This window comes from Aulonocara sp. 'chitande type north' Nkhata Bay, linkage group LG19 (genome assembly GCF_057382095.1).
Source record: "Aulonocara sp. 'chitande type north' Nkhata Bay isolate Kocher_YH1m ecotype deep benthic linkage group LG19, A_spYH_male_GT1.1, whole genome shotgun sequence".
NCBI lineage: Eukaryota > Metazoa > Chordata > Actinopteri > Cichliformes > Cichlidae > Aulonocara > Aulonocara sp. 'chitande type north' Nkhata Bay.
Genome location: NC_141362.1, coordinates 24,391,224 through 24,401,370, shown reverse-complemented (window position 1 = coordinate 24,401,370; position 10,147 = coordinate 24,391,224). Strand labels below are relative to the sequence as shown.

Below are 10,147 nucleotides of genomic sequence, written 5' to 3'. Positions count from 1 at the left end.
TGAAGGTCGACTATGTGATATTGACCAAAAACACAGAATAAGCATGGTGAGGTCATGGAAAACAAAATCCGCTGACAATAATTTGATAATAATCTGTGGTCATCTTGTGCTTGCATTCTATGATATAACACAGTAAAGGCTTGCAAAATAAATAAATAACTACCATCCTGCGTTGTTGCCGAAGTCTACAGACATTGACTTGCCCTTGGAATATATTTATGAATGAGCCTTTCTTTCCTCCTCATTTGGATAAATGTCACGAATAAACTAGCGGGCGAATTGGAGTGCTTTTGTCATTCAAGGGGAGGTAAGGCTGTCATTTAGTTGCCTTAGAGACTGCAAATCATCGCGCAGCATCTCTTCGCCCGTCCCCAATGAGCGGGTTCAGCCGCGTTTGCCGTCATCAGGGCTGGAGGCTGGATGAGCTCCAGTCAGCCTGTGCTCTGATTGGCTCTTGTCGTTAATGAGCTGCCATTGAGGATTTTTGGCTCGTGCTGAGGAGAGGTGTGTCTCTGGCTGCTCGAGTACACGCCTCTGGCATAAATGCTCCGCCACAGCTGTGGATCTGATCAGACGCACCAATTTGAAGGGCAGGCTTTCGAGACTTCGCTGAACAGTGACTTTCGCTTTGCGTGAGCATCCCGTTTTGCTTTTGTGGTAGACAAAGAGAAAAAAAAATAAATACATACATAAATAAATAAAAGTAAAGAGAAGTAAGCGGCAGCAATTAGATCCCCCAGCAGAAGTGACAGCAGGTGTGAATTCATGTCTGTATTTTCACCGCAGATATACTGGTGAGTACTCTGTTTTCCGTTCGTACCTGTTTATGTGTGTGCTTTTGTTTATGCATTTTAAAAATCGTAACTAATTATATGTCAGGCGCTGGATTTCTCGGCATTGCACCTGACAGACAAGAACAATGAAGGATTTAGTTGTTTCGTTTAGATTGGTGATTTCCCTTAAAATCAGCCACCCTATTTTTGTTGCTACACCCACTCATGTTTCCTTTGAGATTTTCTGTGGGGTGTTGCCCCTGAAATTGGAAATGTCACAGCACTCAGATTGGAAAACGAGAATATTGTAGGTCTCGGTCTTAAAAGAAAAAAATCAAATGGTTACCAGGATATTCGGTAGGTTTAGGTACTGCTCCATGCGCCAGTTTAGAAAGGTGCATTAGTCTCACTGTGCTGTCATCATTTTCAGCTTATTTCAGTCCATTTGACAGTAAATGTAAGTTGATCTCTTCTCACTTTCATGCCATTTTTGGAAGCTCGGAACAAATAGGCTTACTTTGCTGTATGTGAATGTAATAGGACCTTTGCTTTCAGTTTTTGGTCTTAAATACTGAACGTGCAAAAAGAGAAGTGCGCCCTATCTATTACTAATATCTGTTATCAGTGTTACATTTTCCATAGCCGGCAATCAGTATCCTACCATGACTCCATAATTCACTCTTTGATGGAGGAATAAGGAATGTGTCTTTGTTTGTTTGGGCATTTTTAATTCTCTTCTGTCAAATATTTTCCTTTCTTTACAGAGGATATGCAAGCTGCTTTGAAAAAAATGGTTTTGCGAGCACTGTTAAAACCTCAGTAGGCCTCTGTTTGTCTCTACCAGGAAGTTCAAAATCGACCTCTTTGTTTTAACCACACGTTGCTTTCTCGCCTGAGCTTACTTACAGTAGGCTTGCGCTTCTGTCAGAAACCTTCACTTCTTTAGTTTTATCAGAGTGGTGTAACTGTTTCAGAGTGCGAAACAAGATTGTTATGCTGCACTGAAGTCTTTGCCTTTCTCTGTGCCAACAAGAAGACATTTCTCTCCCAAAATGCCATCATCTTGTATAAAATACTACATCACATATAAAGAGAAAAATGTCTTCCATTGGTTGAGTTTCTCAAACTATTCAATATGAGTAAGCACTTGGCAACAGTGTAAAGAGATAATTTTCCACATACATCGCAGAGGACACTGATATATGATGTGTTTTCAGTGATGGTCAGCCCACAGGAATCTGGATTCAACTCATTTGTTCCTGCTCACTTCTGAGGGTCCTACTCATTGAGCCCCGCATACCTGCAGAGCTGGGTGACTTGGGTGGTGGAAAGCACAGCACTTGGCACTGAACCTCATCAGCTTTGCTCTGTGTTTGCCACATTGCATTAGATTTATGATCGTCGTAGTAGTAGTAAGGACTAGCAGGGGTGTTCAGAGGGGAAACAATGTTAATAATGCAAGTTGCACATTCCTCTTGTGGTGTGAGATTGTTGCAAAGACCATTTGGGCTCCAGTCAGCGTCACTACAGAGAAGCAAGGAACTAGCATGGAGCTAGCCTCTTTGTAGTTCAGGGACAGGTGAATAAAACAACCGTCACATTTGTTTAACAAGCAGACTCAGTTTTTGTTCACGTTTTGAAAAGGAAGATTTTTGACAGCAGTTGGAAAGGCTTTCCTGTAGAAACCCAAAGAAGTTCATGTCGTTTGTATGTGAAAAGGCTCCAGCGTAAGGTCAGCGTTGTTAGGAATAAGTAGAGCAGATTTGGTACAGCAAGCGCTTTAAAGAGCTATGCTTGAACCCAGCAATCAACTAATTAACTGAATTGCTCTAAACTTTGGACATATGGTCAAGAACATATTGGACCGTAGTGGTCTCGTGATGGTACTGGCTATCTATCTGTGGCCTGGCTCGCTGAGGCATTAGGAAGCTGGCAGGACCAGGTATGCATTAGGCTGACTGGGTCAAGAGGTAAGAGATTAAGTGCCATCTGCACCACCAGCCTCACCGATTAATCATTGAGATCATGTATCTTTAATGTGTTTCTTGCTTACAGAAATAGGCGGTCTGTTCCTTAACTCTGTTAAGGTCACATGTAAGCGTGCGAGTTGCGGTCATGCTGAATGCATCTAATCTATACCACTTGGTTGCTTGGATAACTCCTGCGTCCTCTTTGAGAGGGGCATGTCGTCGATCCCTCCCTGACACCTGAAGCAGTAATTCCAGGACTATTTGTGCATGTTTGTTTCCTCCCAGGTTGACTTGTTACTCGTGCACCCCTACTTCCTCCTCATTGTGCCCCTTTGTGTTTTATTAGGCTGATGTTCTGTTATTCTTAGCTGAGCAGGATGTTTATAGATCCCCGAACAGAAATATGACTGGCAAGTCCTAAGTGTTTATCTTTCTTTTCCTTCTCTCCCTCCCTTTCCCCTCTTCTCCTCCTGCTCAGGTCTTCACTGTCATCCTTCTGTCTCCACCTCTGCTGTTTTTGCATGTCTGCCTCACGCTCCTCTGAACCCCACTCAGCGATGATATTAGTTAAAGAATAACCTGAGCTGACTTTTTTTTTTCCCATCCTAAACCTTGCATATCCCTCAAGCCTCCTCGGTTTATTTCTGGATATCCGGCTATTGTTTCTGGCCAGTCGTCTCACTAGCGCAGAAAAGGTTACTTAACAGTGATTCAGACGGAAGCTTTTTAATTTTAACATTTTCAGAGCCATTGTACACCCTGCTATGATGGCAGTCTTTCTTCCTGAAACAACAAGAGGTTGTGTATATTTAGGGATGGAAAAATTGATTATTTCTATGCCCCAGGGGTTAAAGATCTCGGTCTTATATCTCATGATTCAGTCCCCCTTGTTAATAATCCCATCTTAATTTAGGCTACATAGAAACTGCAGTATGTGTATAGGTACATGTGTTACATTCAAAAGTTGACGGTACTGATTAAAGGTTCAGATACACAAAGCGGAGACCTAGAAATCCTGGGTTGTACCAGGGGTCAGTGAATGATCTGAGTGCTGTTCTAGCCTGTGGCTCTCTTAACTTTTTAATGTTAGTTCTTGTGGGTTGGTGTCATCTTGACAATTTCTCAAACAAAAACAAAGGTCAACAATAAAAATCTTCCATTCAAACATCGAGGTTGAAGCAATGCAGAGGGGATTGTCAGGACGCTGTGCTTTGAATGAGTCATGCATGGAGATAATAAGGCAGAACAGTACTTTACGCAGAAATTCCACATAATATATTCCATGTAATGGCAGATGAAGTGAAAGTGAGGGTTTGACAGATTTGTTTGTAGAGAGACTTCAGTTTTTTTCCCCTTATCAATATATATTTATTTCTTTAATAAAATATGTCTCTGTCAGAGAATTCAGCAGATCCTTAAAAAAGAAAAGTTATACCATAATACCATTTTCACCAAAGCCTACCTTTTAAAAAAATATAATTTTCATGCTTCTGATGCATCTAAAAATAAACCCTCCGTCTGAATTTCTGATTTAAAGTAGGTTAAGTGAAGCCCACACATCTTGTCCCAAAAAATAAATAAATAAGCAAGCCCATCAAACTGGATAATGTGAGCATGTGAGTGAGCTTCTTGGCATGCTCTATTTTCTTTGTCCTTTTTAGCCAGTGACCACACAAACCACAAGCCTGTGGCCGCTGACCACTAGGCACCAGGCTTTAAATAGAGAGCGTGAGAAGGCCGCTCAGCATCTTGTCTCAAGACAGCATCTATGCGAGTCTTGGGACCTGCTTTAAGCGTTACTGTGACAATGCTGGATAGTGAATGCACTGAGCTTGGATAAACAACCTCTTGCTACTTTCATCTAAAATGGAAAGTTTGGCCAAGCTTTGATGGAACTGAGTGCATCAAGTTCCTCCCCAGTCAAATACCACAGCACGCCCCCAGCACACTCTCACAATGACTGTTCTCTGGTTGCTAGCGCAAGAGCACATCACTCTGTATTGAGAAACGGCCACCTTATGCAAGCCGCATCATGAGCTCTGCAGCTTTGCAGTGCATTAGCAAAGCAGACGGACTGGATGCGTGTTGTGTTGTGGTGGAGATGTGCAGAGTATAAACAAAACTGTCAAACATCAGCAGGGAAATAGATCAACCATAACTTTCAGACCTGGGCTGCAAATAGATGGTTTGATAAGTGTTTCTCTCTCTCTCTCATTGGCATGCTTGTGTTAGTTATTATAGCCTTTGAACTTTTATCCGTTTATCTTCACTGTATACAGTCTGCGCAGTAGTATGCCATACAAAATACACGGGGATTACATTATTATTGATTAGAAACATTTGGATAATTCAACACTATAAATCTTCTTAGTGTTTTTATTTTCTCTGCAGATGCCGGGCAACTGTGCTATGATCGTCACTGTGTCTAATCACATTGCTTGTCTTCTTCTTTCAACCCTACAGCCCAGTGTTTGTGCCCAGCCGAGATATGACTGAGGTGATGATCAACAGCACCCCCATGGAGGACATGAGGCTCAGCCCCAGCAAGGACAGACTCTCCTTCCAGGTAGGACACACGTGCATGCATGACAGATAAACAGCACTTCCTTCCAAATTCCCAGCCTGTGCATTTTTATGCAGCATTGTCATTTCATATCTGCTTTTATCCATTTATTATCTTGAATCTGAGTATCATCTAATGATATAGTGATTATTTTCTTTCTTCCATCATTACGAGCGAAGCAAATATTAGAATTATTACAGATAAAAATCTGTGTTTTAAGATAAAGCAAGAATGCCCACCTAGATACTGAGATTACGATGATAAGAAAGCATTATAGCTAAATTGCACAGCCCTTGTGCTGTTTCTTTCTTTAAAATTCTAATATGTAATGGAAAGGACATTGCAGATTATAGTTGTTACAGCCTAAAAGTCTGTCTATCCGACTGACTTGTCCGAGGTCTGCACATTCAAATTATCCGAGGTCCGTCACAAAAATAAACCCTCAACAGATTAGTGTTTTTAAAAGCGGCTATCAGGTGGTCTTGACAAGTTGTAGCCAAAGGCTTTGTTTTGCTGTCAGCTGAGCAGGGTCATCTTAGAAATGAAATTATTTGAATATGCAGCTGCTTCATTATTTTACTGTCTAAAAATTAAAAGGCTTTCTGTCAATACTCTACGGGAGGGAAATTAACATGAAGATGGAATACTTATCAAAGAGGTCATCTCCTGTTAAGTTCATTTTGATCATTTAAAACTTCATTATAGTGTCAAACTGTGTGTTTGGTGCATTTATAAACCGTATAGAGCTGTGTGTGAAGACTATGACTCAGAGAGGATGTAGACTGACCTAGAGGAAAAGGCCCACTTCCCCTCCACTCAATTCACACCACAGCTGTGAGTCTGTCTGAGAGGGGCCAAGAGAAAAGGAGGGTGCCAGTGTGTCACTCCCTCACTCTTTCTATCCTTATCCTGCCCAATGTCCCAGGATCTCCTTAGAGAAGCCCTGTATGAACTGGTGATGCTCCATCAGTAGCTTCCTCTATTATGAGTTCCTAGGACTTTGACTCTAGTAACCATGGCCATGAAATCCCAGATGCTATTACAAAAGCTACTAAAATAAATATGAGCTATGATACTAGATGGTGAAAACTGAGTAGATGTTGACTTTCTGAATTATCACAAGGCAATGTCATGATTCACAACTAACCACGCTAGAAGAGCTTAAAATAGCCTACATTGTTCCTGGGTGATGTGTCTTCACTTCCTGTCATTGGAAGTGAAAGTGATTACATGTTTTAGCTAGGGGTCCGAAGGCAAGGTCACTCACTGCCCAACTCCCCTTGGTGCTGACGCACAGTGAGGATTAGCGATGCTGGCCAGAAATGCAGATCGACTCAAGCATTACACATAAATACGGATCTGCGTGCACACATAATTACATGGCATTTACTTGGCACAGTTTGTTATGCACCTGGGTTTGAAGAATGTAAAACAAAAATGACTAATGGACACGTACAACCTTTTATAACCTGGGAGATTTTCCTCGTTTGCTTTCTTAGCTCTTTTTCCTCCCTTCTCATCTGTCTCCTATGGAATTCATGGAGACTTGGACACAGCTGGATCTCCTCTATCTCTTGTCTCACTTTCTCTCCTGCCCCATCTAATGCTTTCTTTCCACTCGGCTCTATGCCCAGACAGCGACATCGCCCCCCTTTACCCCACCCCCAAATGTCTAGGAATGAAATATGCAGGTCTAAAAATATTCATCCACTTTATCCAAACAACAGCAAAAAAGAGGGGGGGGGGGGGGGGGGGGAATGCTGTTCTTGGACCAGGAGTGGCAGGCTTTTTTCCCCTGGGCCATTCCTCCTGTTTCTGAGAACAGAGAAAGTCTGAGGTTGATGTCAAATCTTGCCAGGACAGGGAATGCGTGTAATCTCTGTCAGTCTGTCTCTCATGCCCTTCAGTTCAGATCCAAATATTTTAGTGTGACACTCCACATTTATCAGCATACATGGATTTGCAGATAACGCAACAGATTTCGTGTTCTTTCCGAGGAGATTTTTGACTTTACATCCACAGAAGTGTTCAATATTCAAAAGCTGACTGTTACAGGGATAGGTTTCCTAATTATGCACAAATCATGTCGCAGTGAAATTTTACTTTTTTTAACTCTTGGTTTAAAATGTTATGATTATGCTATTGTATAATCCTCAGAGTTGCGGGTGACGCTCATAAGCGGCTATGAGCTGCTTGGCACAATTCCTTCCAAGACATTGAGATTAAACATGAGGCAGCATTTATCCTAAGTCCTGCTAGAGATGCCTCATTTACCCATACAGACCCTTGTGCAGCATCTATGCAGAAAGCTGGTATAACTGAAGGAATGTGGGTTGGGTAAGCACAGGTATGCCACTGGGATTTTAATCAACCCGTTCCTATCGCAGATGTTTAGTCTTCGCATCACTTCCTCCTTCGTTGCAGCCCTATAGTGGTGCCTGCAACACTTGCACAAGATTCAAGTTAAGTTGTAGGAATCCAAAAGTCTTGCTTACAAATAACTTTTTTGGGGGGGGATAGCTGACGCTCCACTACATTTCAGAGCCCAACTAGTATCCCCGTTCAGCTAATGACAGATGAATAACCATTTGTGTATTTTCTCTACAGATATTCCCAGACCCCTCGGATTTTGACCGTTGCTGTAAGCTCAAAGATCGCCTCCCATCCATTGTGGTTGAGCCGACAGAAGGAGAAGTTGAGAGCGGGGAGCTTCGCTGGCCTCCAGAGGAGTTTTTGGTCAGTGAGGAGGAGGAGGAGGACGAAGAGGAAGAAGAGGAACAGAATAGCAGCATTCAAAATGGACAGCCAGCACAGAACTCTCAGCACTAGAGGCTGTGTTATAGCACCCATACACTCTTTCTTCTTTCTGATGGACTGTCCCGTTTCATACACTGGTTATACTTCACATCAGCACTCCAGTTCACTCAACTGACAGATGCCGTCTCGTTTCCCATGACACCAAAAAAGAAAAACAAATCCCTCCACGCGAGAAGCAATATGCACACATAAACACACTTTTATGACATCGTAACGTATCCTCCTGGACTGCAAATCAATCAAAAACAGACTTGGAAGAGATCAGACAATGCACACCTCTAACCTTCACCTACTTCTTACCACCGTGTGTGTCTCGGCCCAGACCAGATGTCCTGTTGGACAGCGGCAGCTCAGTGCTCCATGGACAGGTCTCGCACTGCAGGATGTTACTACTGCTCTGTACCTAACTTCAAAATGGCTGGCGTCATGACCCCAGAGGCTTCCTACTTGTATGCAGAACTATTGTGGTACCCGTGGGAATTATTGTACAGTACACTGTCAATGTTTGTGTTCAGAATCTGGTTTGCTATGTTATTATTATTATTATTGTAATTGCCACTGCTGTAGACTTGTCTGTTCTGGAGAAGCTGAAACTTTGTGACTTGTCTGTTGAATGGGTTTTGTGCAAAATGTTGTTGGGAATGTTTTAGTTTTGGGAGGTTTTTTTGGGGGGGGGTGTCCTTCACTGTCAGCCACTCGCATTTAAAGAAATTTAAAAAATAAATGGGGGGGGAGAAGTGTTATGAAAATCAGAGGTGAAAAATGGTATGCATGATAAATATATGTGGGACGTCTTCATTTTCCCCAGTTATGTACCAAAGTCAAGTTATGCTATGATCCCCCTCATGACACTGGCCTCCTGAAAGCCTTATGATGGACAGTATTTTGATGATGCAGCAAAATGATCTGACTGAGAACAAAAAGTGTCACCGACAGGCTGCTGTTCAAAGAGAAAAGCTGAATAAGGATGGGAAATGTTAAATTTTGAAAAGCACTTAATAAAGCAATGCACAGACCCAATGAAGGATATGTAAATACTTGTTCCTAGTGAGCCGACTCCCGAGGCCTTGTAGTGCACTGATCGTCTTTTTTTTTTTTTTTCTTGATTTCTTTCTAACTTTTTAGAAAGACAAAGTCTGAGATTCACTCTGAGCTGTACACATTTGATTGTCTTTCCCAGTCTTCCTCTTTTGTTTTTTGTTTTGGTTTTTTTTTTTTTTTTTTTTTAAACAGCCATACTTTTGAAGCAACACCATGAAGTACAGGTTGTAGAGAATTCGCACCGTGGGCCACAGTTTGCAGAAGTAATCTTTGTTCACGTCGCTCTTGGAACTCCTGATGTTTGCCAAACGCTGTTAATATTGTTACTGGTTCTCTGGTAGTAATGTCAGTTTATTTGCCTACAGTGTTTCTGTGTTCTTCTCCACTCAGTCATCATGACTTGGTGTATGTGGGGTCAGTTTCTAACTGTTGTAGAAGCATGTCTGAGATATTGTCTTTGTATTTTCTCATTTTGTGGCATTAGGGCTGTGTACAGAACATCTCTCTCTCCTGTCACCTGCAGGTCCCACATTGTTTTTGTAAAGCTCAGGGAGATAAGCCGCCATCTTTCTCTTGTTTTTTTTTTTTGTTTGTTTTTTTTTTTTCCCTATTATTTTTGTATTTAGACCACTCTTCTCAGTGACTATTACAAAGGCTGTAAATAAACATTTGAATTTGCTATCCAGCTGTGTGAGTCTGACTTCCATGTTTACAGTACAAGTTAATGGCTGTTTTTAGAGGGGTAGTCCTCCAGCACATTTGAAGTATCTTCCAAGAGACTTTACTTCAGTGTTTACTTACATTCTCTATCTTAACCCCTACCCCCCCCCCCCCCCCCCCCCCCTCTATTCACTTCACCTGCAATGGTTAGAGAAAAGCGGTATTACTTCCTGCTTCGCATCTTTCGCATACAGAATCTCTTTCTCTCTCTCTACGAAAACAGATGCATGTATCAAATATATGTGTGTGTGTATATATAGAAG

At 41.9% G+C, this 10,147-nt stretch overlaps 1 protein-coding gene across 1 annotated transcript; it reads left to right on the top strand.

Moving 5' to 3' along the window:
- Positions 1–555: 555 nt before the first annotated feature.
- Positions 556–9,843, top strand: lbh (LBH regulator of WNT signaling pathway). The gene is made up of 3 exons (XM_086275036.1): positions 556–794; positions 5,207–5,309; positions 7,914–9,843. Exons 1-3 carry the CDS (start codon positions 766–768, stop codon positions 8,133–8,135), a joined length of 354 nt encoding a protein of 117 aa, XP_086131162.1. The 5' UTR covers positions 556–765; the 3' UTR covers positions 8,136–9,843.
- Positions 9,844–10,147: the final 304 nt, after the last annotated feature.